Here is a 20,879-nt window from a genome sequence, read left to right on the forward strand (position 1 = left end):
AGGATGGAGTTATGTCAGTTTTAGAAAATTTAAGACGCTATGTCAGACGTGGCGTAGGAAATGCACCCTCCCCTTCGGGAACGAATGTGGCGCGTTGGACCGCTTTCTTCCGTCGTTTCTAGTTTGAACTGTAACTAGCAAAACTGTATTTAGTAATAGGAACATTTTCACATTGATGCAAAGAAAACTAGATATTAGCCAACGGCAAATAAGGCCGTTTCCTAGCAACAGCCACGCTGTGCATAACGCACTCGTGGGAAGCCAATGAAATACTTCCTGTGAGGCTCAAACTGTCGACCTTCACTTTACAATACTTAGGCACTGCCCCGGTGGTACCGACGCGTACATACTGAAGCGTCTTTGGATCGTCAGTGAGTACTTCATATTAGAAATTTCGTGTTCGCCCTGATGTGCATTAAAGGGCAGATTCTTCAGTAAAAGTTAGTTCTGCGCTCAGTTTCAGTATATGGCCCTAGCAGCACCAGGAAAACGGGTTCAGATGTGCTCGCCTTCCACTCGGCGTTGAGCGCCTACAGCGAGATTGCCTTCGGCCTCTGGCGCCAGGAGGGAAGGCGACACATCACGGAGCAAGCAGCGCGTAGCAGAAGGCGGTGGTGGTGTGTCGGTCAGCATGGTTGCTTCCCAAGTAGCTGATCCGGGTTCGAAGCCCGGACACCGCACGCAAGTTGTCTTCTTTACTCAGGAGAGTGTTTCCAACGCTCGCGATCGTCGAATTTCCGAACTGTCGTGTTACGAATGGTTTTCCTTCGCCCCTCGTCCAGCTCCGCGTAGGCTAGTGCGGATTGCGATTCACAGCATCGTGTGTCCCCATGTGTCGACTTGTCCCGACTTTGCTCGGCTGACGCGAAAGCTGACGCTTGCAAATGGGCGTATATGTAGAGGACAGGCGCTAGAAACGACTGGGAGAGACCAACTCGACAAACGCGCAACGGACCCTTTCATTTGACTGTGGCCGCAGGTTCGCGAATTTGGGTCCCGAGAGGCAAGAGAGGGGTCAGCGTGCTGAACCGTATCATTACGGCGCAGCAACACCGAAAACTAAGGGAAAAGGCAAAATTAAAGAATCCAACAGCACGCAGACTTCCTAGTTAGCCACCGAGCCGTGTACTAAGCACGCAAAAACGCTGCTTAACTTCGGTGATCGGACGAGAACCCGTGTCGTCAGCGTGGCACACAAGTCGGCGAGAACGTTTCCAGACGTGCGGACATCTTAGTCCTTGTACAGATCACTTGGGATTTGCCTGGCAGTCTCTCGCGCTGCCTTTTAGGGAAGCAATATGGGATAGCCCTTGGTGGGATCTAACCCATAGCCTTCCCGTTGTTAGCATGACACACTAACTTAGTGAGCTTACTACCCACACAATACGGCCGCTTCACATCTCCAGCACCTGAGCCACCGTTTCATCTATCTTTATTAAGGCCTTACGATTCCTTTAAACACGTATGCGTTGCTGTTGAGGTTTTCTCGCTGTCGCTTGGAACCCAGAGCCACAGCACAACAACAACGGAAACGTCCGTAAGAAGAGCTAAACCTCGACGCGGGAAAAGTATGTTCCGCTATTTCTTTTCGACCGCTCGGGCTGTCACTGTCGTCTCTAGTAAAATCTGCTTCGCGTGTTTCTGCATAATTTACTTGTTCTGTAAGATCACGGGAGTATGTTAGTTTCAGAATGTTTAAAATGCATTGTCAGATGTGGGGTTCGAACCCACGCTCCCTTACGGGAACCAGAGCTTAAATCTGGCGCCTTAGACCGCTTTTTTTTTTTTTTTTTTTTTTTGCAAATCAACCTTACTATCATACATTTGTTTATTTAAATTGTTTTTAAAATTTAACAGTTCTCTTTCGAGCTATTCACAAAATTCAATTATCTTGAGGTTATAATTAGATGGCTGCCACTCAGTATTATTGAAGCTTCTGAATGTTTCACCTCAAAAAGTAATCAATTACATGCTTTCTGAATTCATTGCATGTAATAGCATTGTTTCAATATACTACAACTGCAATATTGACTGCAGTATTTTATATATTTTATACTATTTAACAAAGAGGTGCATGTCAGAGGGTAAGATTAACAGAAGCAAACTCCGTAACAACAGTAGTTAGTAACAACACAGTAAATATGCAGCATCTCATCTGTACACCATTGAAACACGCTAGTTGTCTAATATTCTTAATATAAAAATTCATCAAACAAGTGCATTACAAGACAGGCCACAGGAACAAAACAGATCATACGAAAGTCCATATGTAGAGTTTATTTTGACATTCTGGTTCATCCAGGCCGCTATTTCAAGTTTTCTTTCTTTTTTTTTCTGAAATTAAATTAGTTCCTAAGAACACCAAGAAATTCTTCTCCAAAAAAATTCATTTACAGGTCACTAGGATTTCACATATATCGAAAAATATGATAGCTTTTGTAAGGAGGAACTTCTAAATGGTTCATTTCACAAAGAGGCATAGAAAGAAGATAGAGAAACATATAAAAATATCAAGATAGAAAAATAACAATAATGTTTACAGGAACGACAACAAACTGTAGCAAGATGATACAAAGTAAAGTGTCTTATAAACATACAAAACAGCATAAATGAGCAACAAAACTGGATAAATTAAATATATGATGACAAAAGCAAAGTGAAGCATGCAAAACATGTATATCAAACACTATGTTAAGGTGTGATTAAAAAAAAAAAGAAATAAAAAGAGAGAGAGAGAGAGAAAAAAAAAAACACTGTTTATCTTCTATAGTCCTAGTCTCAGATCTGACAATACTTTGCTCAGTACATAATTTCCTATAAGGAAATATTTAGCATATCAAAGTCACAATAATGACATAGCAATGTATGTACATAAAATTTTCAAAATTAATAATCTTACAAAAAAGTGATGCAAAACAACTGCAATATAAACAAACAATCCTTATCACTTGTGATTTAACATACAATTTTTCTATGTCTAATTGTGTATTCACATGTTTTAACACATGAAAATTAATGCAGGTAACATGTAGCTATCGAAGTACGATATCACTCTTATGACTTCTATTGTACAGGTAGCGTTTGTACTTTCCTCTCACTGTAGGTTAATTAATTCCATCAATCTAACCTTGGTCTCTTGGCAAGATGAGGTCCACATGTAACGGGGTCAGAATTTTCATCTGGCCAGATGCCATGCAAGCCTTCTCTCATAAGATTCTCTGCTTTCTTTCGCATTAATTCATCCTGAAGCCACAAATGATTCACAACACCGTCAACAGTTATTCTCTGAATAGGGTCCACAGTTAACATCTTCTTTATCAAATCAATAGCCTCTGGAGACACACCTCTCCAGTACTGTATTGGGAAGGAGTAATTGCCTTTCCTAATTTGTTCTTTTAATGGGACTTTCTTGTTGTCAGGTGAAAATGGTAAATAACCACTCAAGCATGCATATAAAATTACGCCCAGGCTCCAAACATCAACTTGCATTGTATAGCCCCCTCTTCCATTTTTTACAAGTACCTCTGGGGCAGCATATAAAGGTGTTCCGCAGACTGTTGTCATTTCCGAGGTGACAAATCTTGATAAACCAAAGTCTGACACCTTAATCAGAGTTTCTTCTTTGTCAGAGGAGAGTAATATGTTCTCTGGCTTAAGATCTCTGTGAGTTATTCCTTTTGAATGCAAATACTGAACAGCTACAACTATCTGATAAAATATCAGCTTTGCCTCTGGTTCACCAAGCTGTTCTTTTTTGGTGATCCTGTCAAAAAGCTCCCCTCCCTCCATCAGTTCCAGAAACATGTACACTTTATTTGATGTATCCACAATGTCATGGATGGTTATAATGCATGGGTGCTTCAAGGATGTCAGTATTTTTACTTCATTCATTACTTTTTCTGGGTCCAGTAATAAATGTCTTCCTCCTTTTGTTAATCGTTTTTTCTCCACAACCTTCATCGCAAACCTGTTACATGTTTTCTTCTCAAACACCAGGAACACTTCCCCACATGCTCCAGCACCTAGCTTCCGAGATATCACGTACCGAGATCTTACAGCTTCAGGATAGTCCAAAGAATCGTAAGAGCTGGCACTCATGAAGAGATAAACCCGAAAAGGTGCAGCAGCAAGGCTTATTTGGTCATTGCTCTGTAGCACTATTACTCTGCCTTTCCCTATTTTCTCACCATTAACAAATGTTCCATTAAAACTGCAGTCTTCCAGGTATACAGCTTGTGCATCCCCTACTTTCGTCTTCCTTATTTTGAAATTCAATTTGCTTATTGTTGTCAGCACTTCTTTTTTAACTTCTCTTTCTGTAATTGTTACATCACAATTTGGCAATCGTCCAACAGTGTACTCATCCTTTGTTAATTCAATAGTGGTAAACTGCTTTCTTGTGGCATACAGCCTACCCCAGCCATTATTATCAACAATATCTTGACTATAATTAATTCCATCACTCTGCTGAGTATCTGGTAAACTGTTTGGAACATCCATTGCTTTGTTGTTCATACCTCCCACTCCCCACTCTCCCACACTCTAAATCCGGCATTCGGAGAGATAAAACTTTGTCGCAACAATTTTTCTTGACCGCTCGGCCAATCTGACGTGCGAGGCAAGAGCTCCAGAGACTTCCATCTCTAGCAAGAACCTCACTGCGAAATCTGTTTCTTTTTTCGGTAGGATGGAATTATGTCAGTTTTAGAAAATTTAAGACGCTATGTCAGACGTGGCGTAGGAAATGCACCCTCCCCTTCGGGAACGAATGTGGCGCGTTGGACCGCTTTCTTCCGTCGTTTCTAGTTTGAACTGTAACTAGCAAAACTGTATTTAGTAATAGGAACATTTTCACATTGATGCAAAGAAAACTAGATATTAGCCAACGGCAAATAAGGCCGTTTCCTAGCAACAGCCACGCTGTGCATAACGCACTCGTGGGAAGCCAATGAAATACTTCCTGTGAGGCTCAAACTGTCGACCTTCACTTTACAATACTTAGGCACTGCCCCGGTGGTACCGACGCGTACATACTGAAGCGTCTTTGGATCGTCAGTGAGTACTTCATATTAGAAATTTCGTGTTCGCCCTGATGTGCATTAAAGGGCAGATTCTTCAGTAAAAGTTAGTTCTGCGCTCAGTTTCAGTATATGGCCCTAGCAGCACCAGGAAAACGGGTTCAGATGTGCTCGCCTTCCACTCGGCGTTGAGCGCCTACAGCGAGATTGCCTTCGGCCTCTGGCGCCAGGAGGGAAGGCGACACATCACGGAGCAAGCAGCGCGTAGCAGAAGGCGGTGGTGGTGTGTCGGTCAGCATGGTTGCTTCCCAAGTAGCTGATCCGGGTTCGAAGCCCGGACACCGCACGCAAGTTGTCTTCTTTACTCAGGAGAGTGTTTCCAACGCTCGCGATCGTCGAATTTCCGAACTGTCGTGTTACGAATGGTTTTCCTTCGCCCCTCGTCCAGCTCCGCGTAGGCTAGTGCGGATTGCGATTCACAGCATCGTGTGTCCCCATGTGTCGACTTGTCCCGACTTTGCTCGGCTGACGCGAAAGCTGACGCTTGCAAATGGGCGTATATGTAGAGGACAGGCGCTAGAAACGACTGGGAGAGACCAACTCGACAAACGCGCAACGGACCCTTTCATTTGACTGTGGCCGCAGGTTCGCGAATTTGGGTCCCGAGAGGCAAGAGAGGGGTCAGCGTGCTGAACCGTATCATTACCGCGCAGCAACACCGAAAACTAAGGGAAAAGGCAAAATTAAAGAATCCAACAGCACGCAGACTTCCTAGTTAGCCACCGAGCCGTGTACTAAGCACGCAAAAACGCTGCTTAACTTCGGTGATCGGACGAGAACCCGTGTCGTCAGCGTGGCACACAAGTCGGCGAGAACGTTTCCAGACGTGCGGACATCTTAGTCCTTGTACAGATCACTTGGGATTTGCCTGGCAGTCTCTCGCGCTGCCTTTTAGGGAAGCAATATGGGATAGCACTTGGTGGGATCTAACCCATAGCCTTCCCGTTGTTAGCATGACACACTAACTTAGTGAGCTTACTACCCACACAATACGGCCGCTTCACATCTCCAGCACCTGAGCCACCGTTTCATCTATCTTTATTAAGGCCTTACGATTCCTTTAAACACGTATGCGTTGCTGTTGAGGTTTTCTCGCTGTCGCTTGGAACCCAGAGCCACAGCACAACAACAACGGAAACGTCCGTAAGAAGAGCTAAACCTCGACGCGGGAAAAGTATGTTCCGCTATTTCTTTTCGACCGCTCGGGCTGTCACTGTCGTCTCTAGTAAAATCTGCTTCGCGTGTTTCTGCATAATTTACTTGTTCTGTAAGATCACGGGAGTATGTTAGTTTCAGAATGTTTAAAATGCATTGTCAGATGTGGGGTTCGAACCCACGCTCCCTTACGGGAACCAGAGCTTAAATCTGGCGCCTTAGACCGCTCGGCCAATCTGACGTGCGAGGCAAGAGCTCCAGAGACTTCCATCTCTAGCAAGAACCTCACTGCGAAATCTGTTTCTTTTTTCGGTAGGATGGAATTATGTCAGTTTTAGAAAATTTAAGACGCTATGTCAGACGTCGCGTAGGAAATGCACCCTCCCCTTCGGGAACGAATGTGGCGCGTTGGACCGCTTTCTTCCGTCGTTTCTAGTTTGAACTGTAACTAGCAAAACTGTATTTAGTAATAGGAACATTTTCACATTGATGCAAAGAAAACTAGATATTAGCCAACGGCAAATAAGGCCGTTTCCTAGCAACAGCCACGCTGTGCATAACGCACTCGTGGGAAGCCAATGAAATACTTCCTGTGAGGCTCAAACTGTCGACCTTCACTTTACAATACTTAGGCACTGCCCCGGTGGTACCGACGCGTACATACTGAAGCGTCTTTGGATCGTCAGTGAGTACTTCATATTAGAAATTTCGTGTTCGCCCTGATGTGCATTAAAGGGCAGATTCTTCAGTAAAAGTTAGTTCTGCGCTCAGTTTCAGTATATGGCCCTAGCAGCACCAGGAAAACGGGTTCAGATGTGCTCGCCTTCCACTCGGCGTTGAGCGCCTACAGCGAGATTGCCTTCGGCCTCTGGCGCCAGGAGGGAAGGCGACACATCACGGAGCAAGCAGCGCGTAGCAGAAGGCGGTGGTGGTGTGTCGGTCAGCATGGTTGCTTCCCAAGTAGCTGATCCGGGTTCGAAGCCCGGACACCGCACGCAAGTTGTCTTCTTTACTCAGGAGAGTGTTTCCAACGCTCGCGATCGTCGAATTTCCGAACTGTCGTGTTACGAATGGTTTTCCTTCGCCCCTCGTCCAGCTCCGCGTAGGCTAGTGCGGATTGCGATTCACAGCATCGTGTGTCCCCATGTGTCGACTTGTCCCGACTTTGCTCGGCTGACGCGAAAGCTGACGCTTGCAAATGGGCGTATATGTAGAGGACAGGCGCTAGAAACGACTGGGAGAGACCAACTCGACAAACGCGCAACGGACCCTTTCATTTGACTGTGGCCGCAGGTTCGCGAATTTGGGTCCCGAGAGGCAAGAGAGGGGTCAGCGTGCTGGACCGTATCATTACCGCGCAGCAACACCGAAAACTAAGGGAAAAGGCAAAATTAAAGAATCCAACAGCACGCAGACTTCCTAGTTAGCCACCGAGCCGTGTACTAAGCACGCAAAAACGCTGCTTAACTTCGGTGATCGGACGAGAACCCGTGTCGTCAGCGTGGCACACAAGTCGGCGAGAACGTTTCCAGACGTGCGAACATCTTAGTCCTTGTACAGATCACTTGGGATTTGCCTGGCAGTCTCTCGCGCTGCCTTTTAGGGAAGCAATATGGGATAGCCCTTGGTGGGATCTAACCCATAGCCTTCCCGTTGTTAGCATGACACACTAACTTAGTGAGCTTACTACCCACACAATACGGCCGCTTCACATCTCCAGCACCTGAGCCACCGTTTCATCTATCTTTATTAAGGCCTTACGATTCCTTTAAACACGTATGCGTTGCTGTTGAGGTTTTCTCGCTGTCGCTTGGAACCCAGAGCCACAGCACAACAACAACGGAAACGTCCGTAAGAAGAGCTAAACCTCGACGCGGGAAAAGTATGTTCCGCTATTTCTTTTCGACCGCTCGGGCTGTCACTGTCGTCTCTAGTAAAATCTGCTTCGCGTGTTTCTGCATAATTTACTTGTTCTGTAAGATCACGGGAGTATGTTAGTTTCAGAATGTTTAAAATGCATTGTCAGATGTGGGGTTCGAACCCACGCTCCCTTACGGGAACCAGAGCTTAAATCTGGCGCCTCAGACCGCTCGGCCAATCTGACGTGCGAGGCAAGAGCTCCAGAGACTTCCATCTCTAGCAAGAACCTCACTGCGAAATCTGTTTCTTTTTTCGGTAGGATGGAATTATGTCAGTTTTAGAAAATTTAAGACGCTATGTCAGACGTCGCGTAGGAAATGCACCCTCCCCTTCGGGAACGAATGTGGCGCGTTGGACCGCTTTCTTCCGTCGTTTCTAGTTTGAACTGTAACTAGCAAAACTGTATTTAGTAATAGGAACATTTTCACATTGATGCAAAGAAAACTAGATATTAGCCAACGGCAAATAAGGCCGTTTCCTAGCAACAGCCACGCTGTGCATAACGCTCTCGTGGGAAGCCAATGAAATACTTCCTGTGAGGCTCAAACTGTCGACCTTCACTTTACAATACTTAGGCACTGCCCCGGTGGTACCGACGCATACATACTGAAGCGTCTTTGGATTGTCAGTGAGTACTTCATATTAGAAATTTCGTGTTCGCCCTGATGTGCATTAAAGGGCAGATTCTTCAGTAAAAGTTAGTTCTGCGCTCAGTTTCAGTATATGGCCCTAGCAGCACCAGGAAAACGGGTTCAGATGTGCTCGCCTTCCACTCGGCGTTGAGCGCCTACAGCGAGATTGCCTTCGGCCTCTGGCGCCAGGAGGGAAGGCGACACATCACGGAGCAAGCAGCGCGTAGCAGAAGGCGGTGGTGGTGTGTCGGTCAGCATGGTTGCTTCCCAAGTAGCTGATCCGGGTTCGAAGCCCGGACACCGCACGCAAGTTGTCTTCTTTACTCAGGAGAGTGTTTCCAACGCTCGCGATCGTCGAATTTCCAAACTGTCGTGTTACGAATGGTTTTCCTTCGCCCCTCGTCCAGCTCCGCGTAGGCTAGTGCGGATTGCGATTCACAGCATCGTGTGTCCCCATGTGTCGACTTGTCCCGACTTTGCTCGGCTGACGCGAAAGCTGACGCTTGCAAATGGGCGTATATGTAGAGGACAGGCGCTAGAAACGACTGGGAGAGACCGACTCGACAAACGCGCAACGGACCCTTTCATTTGACTGTGGCCGCAGGTTCGCGAATTTGGGTCCCGAGAGGCAAGAGAGGGGTCAGCGTGCTGGACCGTATCATTACCGCGCAGCAACACCGAAAACTAAGGGAAAAGGCAAAATTAAAGAATCCAACAGCACGCAGACTTCCTAGTTAGCCACCGAGCCGTGTACTAAGCACGCAAAAACGCTGCTTAACTTCGGTGATCGGACGAGAACCCGTGTCGTCAGCGTGGCACACAAGTCGGCGAGAACGTTTCCAGACGTGCGGACATCTTAGTCCTTGTACAGATCACTTGGGATTTGCCTGGCAGTCTCTCGCGCTGCCTTTTAGGGAAGCAATATGGGATAGCCCTTGGTGGGATCTAACCCATAGCCTTCCCGTTGTTAGCATGACACACTAACTTAGTGAGCTTACTACCCACACAATACGGCCGCTTCACATCTCCAGCACCTGAGCCACCGTTTCATCTATCTTTATTAAGGCCTTACGATTCCTTTAAACACGTATGCGTTGCTGTTGAGGTTTTCTCGCTGTCGCTTGGAACCCAGAGCCACAGCACAACAACAACGGAAACGTCCGTAAGAAGAGCTAAACCTCGACGCGGGAAAAGTATGTTCCGCTATTTCTTTTCGACCGCTCGGGCTGTCACTGTCGTCTCTAGTAAAATCTGCTTCGCGTGTTTCTGCATAATTTACTTGTTCTGTAAGATCACGGGAGTATGTTAGTTTCAGAATGTTTAAAATGCATTGTCAGATGTGGGGTTCGAACCCACGCTCCCTTACTGGAACCAGAGCTTAAATCTGGCGCCTTAGACCGCTCGGCCAATCTGACGTGCGAGGCAAGAGCTCCAGAGACTTCCATCTCTAGCAAGAACCTCACTGCGAAATCTGTTTCTTTTTTCGGTAGGATGGAATTATGTCAGTTTTAGAAAATTTAAGACGCTATGTCAGACGTCGCGTAGGAAATGCACCCTCCCCTTCGGGAACGAATGTGGCGCGTTGGACCGCTTTCTTCCGTCGTTTCTAGTTTGAACTGTAACTAGCAAAACTGTATTTAGTAATAGGAACATTTTCACATTGATGCAAAGAAAACTAGATATTAGCCAACGGCAAATAAGGCCGTTTCCTAGCAACAGCCACGCTGTGCATAACGCTCTCGTGGGAAGCCAATGAAATACTTCCTGTGAGGCTCAAACTGTCGACCTTCACTTTACAATACTTAGGCACTGCCCCGGTGGTACCGACGCATACATACTGAAGCGTCTTTGGATTGTCAGTGAGTACTTCATATTAGAAATTTCGTGTTCGCCCTGATGTGCATTAAAGGGCAGATTCTTCAGTAAAAGTTAGTTCTGCGCTCAGTTTCAGTATATGGCCCTAGCAGCACCAGGAAAACGGGTTCAGATGTGCTCGCCTTCCACTCGGCGTTGAGCGCCTACAGCGAGATTGCCTTCGGCCTCTGGCGCCAGGAGGGAAGGCGACACATCACGGAGCAAGCAGCGCGTAGCAGAAGGCGGTGGTGGTGTGTCGGTCAGCATGGTTGCTTCCCAAGTAGCTGATCCGGGTTCGAAGCCCGGACACCGCACGCAAGTTGTCTTCTTTACTCAGGAGAGTGTTTCCAACGCTCGCGATCGTCGAATTTCCAAACTGTCGTGTTACGAATGGTTTTCCTTCGCCCCTCGTCCAGCTCCGCGTAGGCTAGTGCGGATTGCGATTCACAGCATCGTGTGTCCCCATGTGTCGACTTGTCCCGACTTTGCTCGGCTGACGCGAAAGCTGACGCTTGCAAATGGGCGTATATGTAGAGGACAGGCGCTAGAAACGACTGGGAGAGACCGACTCGACAAACGCGCAACGGACCCTTTCATTTGACTGTGGCCGCAGGTTCGCGAATTTGGGTCCCGAGAGGCAAGAGAGGGGTCAGCGTGCTGGACCGTATCATTACCGCGCAGCAACACCGAAAACTAAGGGAAAAGGCAAAATTAAAGAATCCAACAGCACGCAGACTTCCTAGTTAGCCACCGAGCCGTGTACTAAGCACGCAAAAACGCTGCTTAACTTCGGTGATCGGACGAGAACCCGTGTCGTCAGCGTGGCACACAAGTCGGCGAGAACGTTTCCAGACGTGCGGACATCTTAGTCCTTGTACAGATCACTTGGGATTTGCCTGGCAGTCTCTCGCGCTGCCTTTTAGGGAAGCAATATGGGATAGCCCTTGGTGGGATCTAACCCATAGCCTTCCCGTTGTTAGCATGACACACTAACTTAGTGAGCTTACTACCCACACAATACGGCCGCTTCACATCTCCAGCACCTGAGCCACCGTTTCATCTATCTTTATTAAGGCCTTACGATTCCTTTAAACACGTATGCGTTGCTGTTGAGGTTTTCTCGCTGTCGCTTGGAACCCAGAGCCACAGCACAACAACAACGGAAACGTCCGTAAGAAGAGCTAAACCTCGACGCGGGAAAAGTATGTTCCGCTATTTCTTTTCGACCGCTCGGGCTGTCACTGTCGTCTCTAGTAAAATCTGCTTCGCGTGTTTCTGCATAATTTACTTGTTCTGTAAGATCACGGGAGTATGTTAGTTTCAGAATGTTTAAAATGCATTGTCAGATGTGGGGTTCGAACCCATGCTCCCTTACGGGAACCAGAGCTTAAATCTGGCGCCTCAGACCGCTCGGCCAATCTGACGTGCGAGGCAAGAGCTCCAGAGACTTCCATCTCTAGCAAGAACCTCACTGCGAAATCTGTTTCTTTTTTCGGTAGGATGGAATTATGTCAGTTTTAGAAAATTTAAGACGCTATGTCAGACGTCGCGTAGGAAATGCACCCTCCCCTTCGGGAACGAATGTGGCGCGTTGGACCGCTTTCTTCCGTCGTTTCTAGTTTGAACTGTAACTAGCAAAACTGTATTTAGTAATAGGAACATTTTCACATTGATGCAAAGAAAACTAGATATTAGCCAACGGCAAATAAGGCCGTTTCCTAGCAACAGCCACGCTGTGCATAACGCTCTCGTGGGAAGCCAATGAAATACTTCCTGTGAGGCTCAAACTGTCGACCTTCACTTTACAATACTTAGGCACTGCCCCGGTGGTACCGACGCATACATACTGAAGCGTCTTTGGATTGTCAGTGAGTACTTCATATTAGAAATTTCGTGTTCGCCCTGATGTGCATTAAAGGGCAGATTCTTCAGTAAAAGTTAGTTCTGCGCTCAGTTTCAGTATATGGCCCTAGCAGCACCAGGAAAACGGGTTCAGATGTGCTCGCCTTCCACTCGGCGTTGAGCGCCTACAGCGAGATTGCCTTCGGCCTCTGGCGCCAGGAGGGAAGGCGACACATCACGGAGCAAGCAGCGCGTAGCAGAAGGCGGTGGTGGTGTGTCGGTCAGCATGGTTGCTTCCCAAGTAGCTGATCCGGGTTCGAAGCCCGGACACCGCACGCAAGTTGTCTTCTTTACTCAGGAGAGTGTTTCCAACGCTCGCGATCGTCGAATTTCCAAACTGTCGTGTTACGAATGGTTTTCCTTCGCCCCTCGTCCAGCTCCGCGTAGGCTAGTGCGGATTGCGATTCACAGCATCGTGTGTCCCCATGTGTCGACTTGTCCCGACTTTGCTCGGCTGACGCGAAAGCTGACGCTTGCAAATGGGCGTATATGTAGAGGACAGGCGCTAGAAACGACTGGGAGAGACCGACTCGACAAACGCGCAACGGACCCTTTCATTTGACTGTGGCCGCAGGTTCGCGAATTTGGGTCCCGAGAGGCAAGAGAGGGGTCAGCGTGCTGGACCGTATCATTACCGCGCAGCAACACCGAAAACTAAGGGAAAAGGCAAAATTAAAGAATCCAACAGCACGCAGACTTCCTAGTTAGCCACCGAGCCGTGTACTAAGCACGCAAAAACGCTGCTTAACTTCGGTGATCGGACGAGAACCCGTGTCGTCAGCGTGGCACACAAGTCGGCGAGAACGTTTCCAGACGTGCGGACATCTTAGTCCTTGTACAGATCACTTGGGATTTGCCTGGCAGTCTCTCGCGCTGCCTTTTAGGGAAGCAATATGGGATAGCCCTTGGTGGGATCTAACCCATAGCCTTCCCGTTGTTAGCATGACACACTAACTTAGTGAGCTTACTACCCACACAATACGGCCGCTTCACATCTCCAGCACCTGAGCCACCGTTTCATCTATCTTTATTAAGGCCTTACGATTCCTTTAAACACGTATGCGTTGCTGTTGAGGTTTTCTCGCTGTCGCTTGGAACCCAGAGCCACAGCACAACAACAACGGAAACGTCCGTAAGAAGAGCTAAACCTCGACGCGGGAAAAGTATGTTCCGCTATTTCTTTTCGACCGCTCGGGCTGTCACTGTCGTCTCTAGTAAAATCTGCTTCGCGTGTTTCTGCATAATTTACTTGTTCTGTAAGATCACGGGAGTATGTTAGTTTCAGAATGTTTAAAATGCATTGTCAGATGTGGGGTTCGAACCCACGCTCCCTTACTGGAACCAGAGCTTAAATCTGGCGCCTTAGACCGCTCGGCCAATCTGACGTGCGAGGCAAGAGCTCCAGAGACTTCCATCTCTAGCAAGAACCTCACTGCGAAATCTGTTTCTTTTTTCGGTAGGATGGAATTATGTCAGTTTTAGAAAATTTAAGACGCTATGTCAGACGTCGCGTAGGAAATGCACCCTCCCCTTCGGGAACGAATGTGGCGCGTTGGACCGCTTTCTTCCGTCGTTTCTAGTTTGAACTGTAACTAGCAAAACTGTATTTAGTAATAGGAACATTTTCACATTGATGCAAAGAAAACTAGATATTAGCCAACGGCAAATAAGGCCGTTTCCTAGCAACAGCCACGCTGTGCATAACGCTCTCGTGGGAAGCCAATGAAATACTTCCTGTGAGGCTCAAACTGTCGACCTTCACTTTACAATACTTAGGCACTGCCCCGGTGGTACCGACGCATACATACTGAAGCGTCTTTGGATTGTCAGTGAGTACTTCATATTAGAAATTTCGTGTTCGCCCTGATGTGCATTAAAGGGCAGATTCTTCAGTAAAAGTTAGTTCTGCGCTCAGTTTCAGTATATGGCCCTAGCAGCACCAGGAAAACGGGTTCAGATGTGCTCGCCTTCCACTCGGCGTTGAGCGCCTACAGCGAGATTGCCTTCGGCCTCTGGCGCCAGGAGGGAAGGCGACACATCACGGAGCAAGCAGCGCGTAGCAGAAGGCGGTGGTGGTGTGTCGGTCAGCATGGTTGCTTCCCAAGTAGCTGATCCGGGTTCGAAGCCCGGACACCGCACGCAAGTTGTCTTCTTTACTCAGGAGAGTGTTTCCAACGCTCGCGATCGTCGAATTTCCAAACTGTCGTGTTACGAATGGTTTTCCTTCGCCCCTCGTCCAGCTCCGCGTAGGCTAGTGCGGATTGCGATTCACAGCATCGTGTGTCCCCATGTGTCGACTTGTCCCGACTTTGCTCGGCTGACGCGAAAGCTGACGCTTGCAAATGGGCGTATATGTAGAGGACAGGCGCTAGAAACGACTGGGAGAGACCGACTCGACAAACGCGCAACGGACCCTTTCATTTGACTGTGGCCGCAGGTTCGCGAATTTGGGTCCCGAGAGGCAAGAGAGGGGTCAGCGTGCTGGACCGTATCATTACCGCGCAGCAACACCGAAAACTAAGGGAAAAGGCAAAATTAAAGAATCCAACAGCACGCAGACTTCCTAGTTAGCCACCGAGCCGTGTACTAAGCACGCAAAAACGCTGCTTAACTTCGGTGATCGGACGAGAACCCGTGTCGTCAGCGTGGCACACAAGTCGGCGAGAACGTTTCCAGACGTGCGGACATCTTAGTCCTTGTACAGATCACTTGGGATTTGCCTGGCAGTCTCTCGCGCTGCCTTTTAGGGAAGCAATATGGGATAGCCCTTGGTGGGATCTAACCCATAGCCTTCCCGTTGTTAGCATGACACACTAACTTAGTGAGCTTACTACCCACACAATACGGCCGCTTCACATCTCCAGCACCTGAGCCACCGTTTCATCTATCTTTATTAAGGCCTTACGATTCCTTTAAACACGTATGCGTTGCTGTTGAGGTTTTCTCGCTGTCGCTTGGAACCCAGAGCCACAGCACAACAACAACGGAAACGTCCGTAAGAAGAGCTAAACCTCGACGCGGGAAAAGTATGTTCCGCTATTTCTTTTCGACCGCTCGGGCTGTCACTGTCGTCTCTAGTAAAATCTGCTTCGCGTGTTTCTGCATAATTTACTTGTTCTGTAAGATCACGGGAGTATGTTAGTTTCAGAATGTTTAAAATGCATTGTCAGATGTGGGGTTCGAACCCACGCTCCCTTACTGGAACCAGAGCTTAAATCTGGCGCCTTAGACCGCTCGGCCAATCTGACGTGCGAGGCAAGAGCTCCAGAGACTTCCATCTCTAGCAAGAACCTCACTGCGAAATCTGTTTCTTTTTTCGGTAGGATGGAATTATGTCAGTTTTAGAAAATTTAAGACGCTATGTCAGACGTCGCGTAGGAAATGCACCCTCCCCTTCGGGAACGAATGTGGCGCGTTGGACCGCTTTCTTCCGTCGTTTCTAGTTTGAACTGTAACTAGCAAAACTGTATTTAGTAATAGGAACATTTTCACATTGATGCAAAGAAAACTAGATATTAGCCAACGGCAAATAAGGCCGTTTCCTAGCAACAGCCACGCTGTGCATAACGCTCTCGTGGGAAGCCAATGAAATACTTCCTGTGAGGCTCAAACTGTCGACCTTCACTTTACAATACTTAGGCACTGCCCCGGTGGTACCGACGCATACATACTGAAGCGTCTTTGGATTGTCAGTGAGTACTTCATATTAGAAATTTCGTGTTCGCCCTGATGTGCATTAAAGGGCAGATTCTTCAGTAAAAGTTAGTTCTGCGCTCAGTTTCAGTATATGGCCCTAGCAGCACCAGGAAAACGGGTTCAGATGTGCTCGCCTTCCACTCGGCGTTGAGCGCCTACAGCGAGATTGCCTTCGGCCTCTGGCGCCAGGAGGGAAGGCGACACATCACGGAGCAAGCAGCGCGTAGCAGAAGGCGGTGGTGGTGTGTCGGTCAGCATGGTTGCTTCCCAAGTAGCTGATCCGGGTTCGAAGCCCGGACACCGCACGCAAGTTGTCTTCTTTACTCAGGAGAGTGTTTCCAACGCTCGCGATCGTCGAATTTCCAAACTGTCGTGTTACGAATGGTTTTCCTTCGCCCCTCGTCCAGCTCCGCGTAGGCTAGTGCGGATTGCGATTCACAGCATCGTGTGTCCCCATGTGTCGACTTGTCCCGACTTTGCTCGGCTGACGCGAAAGCTGACGCTTGCAAATGGGCGTATATGTAGAGGACAGGCGCTAGAAACGACTGGGAGAGACCGACTCGACAAACGCGCAACGGACCCTTTCATTTGACTGTGGCCGCAGGTTCGCGAATTTGGGTCCCGAGAGGCAAGAGAGGGGTCAGCGTGCTGGACCGTATCATTACCGCGCAGCAACACCGAAAACTAAGGGAAAAGGCAAAATTAAAGAATCCAACAGCACGCAGACTTCCTAGTTAGCCACCGAGCCGTGTACTAAGCACGCAAAAACGCTGCTTAACTTCGGTGATCGGACGAGAACCCGTGTCGTCAGCGTGGCACACAAGTCGGCGAGAACGTTTCCAGACGTGCGGACATCTTAGTCCTTGTACAGATCACTTGGGATTTGCCTGGCAGTCTCTCGCGCTGCCTTTTAGGGAAGCAATATGGGATAGCCCTTGGTGGGATCTAACCCATAGCCTTCCCGTTGTTAGCATGACACACTAACTTAGTGAGCTTACTACCCACACAATACGGCCGCTTCACATCTCCAGCACCTGAGCCACCGTTTCATCTATCTTTATTAAGGCCTTACGATTCCTTTAAACACGTATGCGTTGCTGTTGAGGTTTTCTCGCTGTCGCTTGGAACCCAGAGCCACAGCACAACAACAACGGAAACGTCCGTAAGAAGAGCTAAACCTCGACGCGGGAAAAGTATGTTCCGCTATTTCTTTTCGACCGCTCGGGCTGTCACTGTCGTCTCTAGTAAAATCTGCTTCGCGTGTTTCTGCATAATTTACTTGTTCTGTAAGATCACGGGAGTATGTTAGTTTCAGAATGTTTAAAATGCATTGTCAGATGTGGGGTTCGAACCCACGCTCCCTTACGGGAACCAGAGCTTAAATCTGGCGCCTTAGACCGCTCGGCCAATCTGACGTGCGAGGCAAGAGCTCCAGAGACTTCCATCTCTAGCAAGAACCTCACTGCGAAATCTGTTTCTTTTTTCGGTAGGATGGAATTATGTCAGTTTTAGAAAATTTAAGACGCTATGTCAGACGTCGCGTAGGAAATGCACCCTCCCCTTCGGGAACGAATGTGGCGCGTTGGACCGCTTTCTTCCGTCGTTTCTAGTTTGAACTGTAACTAGCAAAACTGTATTTAGTAATAGGAACATTTTCACATTGATGCAAAGAAAACTAGATATTAGCCAACGGCAAATAAGGCCGTTTCCTAGCAACAGCCACGCTGTGCATAACGCTCTCGTGGGAAGCCAATGAAATACTTCCTGTGAGGCTCAAACTGTCGACCTTCACTTTACAATACTTAGGCACTGCCCCGGTGGTACCGACGCATACATACTGAAGCGTCTTTGGATTGTCAGTGAGTACTTCATATTAGAAATTTCGTGTTCGCCCTGATGTGCATTAAAGGGCAGATTCTTCAGTAAAAGTTAGTTCTGCGCTCAGTTTCAGTATATGGCCCTAGCAGCACCAGGAAAACGGGTTCAGATGTGCTCGCCTTCCACTCGGCGTTGAGCGCCTACAGCGAGATTGCCTTCGGCCTCTGGCGCCAGGAGGGAAGGCGACACATCACGGAGCAAGCAGCGCGTAGCAGAAGGCGGTGGTGGTGTGTCGGTCAGCATGGTTGCTTCCCAAGTAGCTGATCCGGGTTCGAAGCCCGGACACCGCACGCAAGTTGTCTTCTTTACTCAGGAGAGTGTTTCCAACGCTCGCGATCGTCGAATTTCCAAACTGTCGTGTTACGAATGGTTTTCCTTCGCCCCTCGTCCAGCTCCGCGTAGGCTAGTGCGGATTGCGATTCACAGCATCGTGTGTCCCCATGTGTCGACTTGTCCCGACTTTGCTCGGCTGACGCGAAAGCTGACGCTTGCAAATGGGCGTATATGTAGAGGACAGGCGCTAGAAACGACTGGGAGAGACCGACTCGACAAACGCGCAACGGACCCTTTCATTTGACTGTGGCCGCAGGTTCGCGAATTTGGGTCCCGAGAGGCAGGAGAGGGGTCAGCGTGCGGGACCGTATCATTACCGCGCAGCAACACCGAAAACTAAGGGAAAAGGCAAAATTAAAGAATCCAACAGCACGTAGACTTCCTAGTTAGCCACCGAGCCGTGTACTAAGCACGCAAAAACGCTGCTTAACTTCGGTGATCGGACGAGAACCCGTGTCGTCAGCGTGGCACACAAGTCGGCGAGAACGTTTCCAGACGTGCGGACATCTTAGTTCTTGTACAGATCACTTGGGATTTGCCTGGCAGTCTCTCGCGCTGCCTTTTAGGGAAGCAATATGAAATAGCCCTTGGTGGGATCTAACCCATAGCCTTCCCGTTGTTAGCATGACACACTAACTTAGTGAGCTTACTACCCACACAATACGGCCGCTTCACATCTCCAGCACCTGAGCCACCGTTTCATCTATCTTTATTAAGGCCTTACGATTCCTTTAAACACGTATGCGTTGCTGTTGAGGTTTTCTCGCTGTCGCTTGGAACCCAGAGCCACAGCACAACAACAACGGAAACGTCCGTAAGAAGAGCTAAACCTCGACGCGGGAAAAGTATGTTCCGCTATTTCTTTTCGACCGCTCGGGCTGTCACTGTCGTCTCTAGTAAAATCTGCTTCGCGTGTTTCTGCATAATTTACTTGTTCTGTAAGATCACGGGAGTATGTTAGTTTCAGAATGTTTAAAATGCATTGTCAGATGTGGGGTTCGAACCCACGCTCCCTTACGGGAACCAGAGCTTAATCCTGGCGCCTTAGACCGCTCGGCCAATCTGACGTGCGAGGCAAGAGCTCCAGAGACTTCCATCTCTAGCAAGAACCTCACTGCGAAATCTGTTTCTTTTTTCGGTAGGATGGAATTATGTCAGTTTTAGAAAATTTAAGACGCTATGTCAGACGTCGCGTAGGAAATGCACCCTCCCCTTCGGGAACGAATGTGGCGCGTTGGACCGCTTTCTTCCGTCGTTTCTAGTTTGAACTGTAACTAGCAAAACTGTATTTAGTAATAGGAACATTTTCACATTGATGCAAAGAAAACTAGATATTAGCCAACGGCAAATAAGGCCGTTTCCTAGCAACAGCCACGCTGTGCATAACGCTCTCGTGGGAAGCCAATGAAATACTTCCTGTGAGGCTCAAACTGTCGACCTTCACTTTACAATACTTAGGCACTGCCCCGGTGGTACCGACGCATACATACTGAAGCGTCTTTGGATTGTCAGTGAGTACTTCATATTAGAAATTTCGTGTTCGCCCTGATGTGCATTAAAGGGCAGATTCTTCAGTAAAAGTTAGTTCTGCGCTCAGTTTCAGTATATGGCCCTAGCAGCACCAGGAAAACGGGTTCAGATGTGCTCGCCTTCCACTCGGCGTTGAGCGCCTACAGCGAGATTGCCTTCGGCCTCTGGCGCCAGGAGGGAAGGCGACACATCACGGAGCAAGCAGCGCGTAGCAGAAGGCGGTGGTGGTGTGTCGGTCAGCATGGTTGCTTCCCAAGTAGCTGATCCGGGTTCGAAGCCCGGACACCGCACGCAAGTTGTCTTCTTTACTCAGGAGAGTGTTTCCAACGCTCGCGATCGTCGAATTTCCAAACTGTCGTGTTACGAATGGTTTTCCTTCGCCCCTCGTCCAGCTCCGCGTAGGCTAGTGCGGATTGCGATTCACAGCATCGTGTGTCCCCATGTGTCGACTTGTCCCGACTTTGCTCGGCTGACGCGAAAGCTGACGCTTGCAAATGGGCGTATATGTAGAGGACAGGCGCTAGAAACGACTGGGAGAGACCGACTCGACAAACGCGCAACGGACCCTTTCATTTGACTGTGGCCGCAGGTTCGCGAATTTGGGTCCCGAGAGGCAAGAGAGGGGTCAGCGTGCGGGACCGTATCATTACCGCGCAGCAACACCGAAAACTAAGGGAAAAGGCAAAATTAAAGAATCCAACAGCACGTAGACTTCCTAGTTAGCCACCGAGCCGTGTACTAAGCACGCAAAAACGCTGCTTAACTTCGGTGATCGGACGAGAACCCGTGTCGTCAGCGTGGCACACAAGTCGGCGAGAACGTTTCCAGACGTGCGGACATCTTAGTTCTTGTACAGATCACTTGGGATTTGCCTGGCAGTCTCTCGCGCTGCCTTTTAGGG

General features: G+C 48.4%; 1 protein-coding gene and 8 non-coding genes across 9 annotated transcripts; all 9 read right to left on the minus strand.

Annotated features, from left to right (window-relative positions):
* Positions 1–1,836: 1,836 nt before the first annotated feature.
* Positions 1,837–4,583, minus strand: LOC124804986 (ovarian-specific serine/threonine-protein kinase Lok-like). The gene has a single exon (XM_047265377.1). The coding sequence runs from the start codon at positions 4,513–4,515 to the stop codon at positions 3,118–3,120; it is 1,398 nt and encodes a 465-aa protein (XP_047121333.1). The 5' UTR covers positions 4,516–4,583; the 3' UTR covers positions 1,837–3,117.
* Positions 4,584–6,390: 1,807 nt separating this feature from the next.
* Trnal-uaa lies at positions 6,391–6,474 on the minus strand. The gene has a single exon. It is a non-coding gene; the product is annotated as a tRNA-Leu (tRNA).
* Positions 6,475–8,253: 1,779 nt separating this feature from the next.
* Positions 8,254–8,337, minus strand: Trnal-uaa. Its single transcript has one exon. It is a non-coding gene; the product is annotated as a tRNA-Leu (tRNA).
* A 1,779-nt stretch (positions 8,338–10,116) lies between these two features.
* Trnal-uaa lies at positions 10,117–10,200 on the minus strand. The gene has a single exon. It is a non-coding gene; the product is annotated as a tRNA-Leu (tRNA).
* A 1,779-nt stretch (positions 10,201–11,979) lies between these two features.
* On the minus strand, positions 11,980–12,063 carry Trnal-uaa. The gene has a single exon. It is a non-coding gene; the product is annotated as a tRNA-Leu (tRNA).
* A 1,779-nt stretch (positions 12,064–13,842) lies between these two features.
* Positions 13,843–13,926, minus strand: Trnal-uaa. The gene has a single exon. It is a non-coding gene; the product is annotated as a tRNA-Leu (tRNA).
* A 1,779-nt stretch (positions 13,927–15,705) lies between these two features.
* On the minus strand, positions 15,706–15,789 carry Trnal-uaa. The gene has a single exon. It is a non-coding gene; the product is annotated as a tRNA-Leu (tRNA).
* Positions 15,790–17,568: 1,779 nt separating this feature from the next.
* Trnal-uaa lies at positions 17,569–17,652 on the minus strand. The gene has a single exon. It is a non-coding gene; the product is annotated as a tRNA-Leu (tRNA).
* A 1,779-nt stretch (positions 17,653–19,431) lies between these two features.
* Trnal-uaa lies at positions 19,432–19,515 on the minus strand. Its single transcript has one exon. It is a non-coding gene; the product is annotated as a tRNA-Leu (tRNA).
* Between the last annotated feature and the right edge of the window lie 1,364 nt (positions 19,516–20,879).

This window comes from Schistocerca piceifrons, chromosome 7 (genome assembly GCF_021461385.2).
Source record: "Schistocerca piceifrons isolate TAMUIC-IGC-003096 chromosome 7, iqSchPice1.1, whole genome shotgun sequence".
Taxonomy (NCBI): Eukaryota; Metazoa; Arthropoda; class Insecta; order Orthoptera; family Acrididae; genus Schistocerca; species Schistocerca piceifrons.

Excerpts from the sequence above, each read along its gene's own strand:
- LOC124804986 (XM_047265377.1), bottom strand. The coding sequence starts at position 4,515 with ATGAACAACAAAGCAATGGATGTTCCAAACAGTTTACCAGATACTCAG.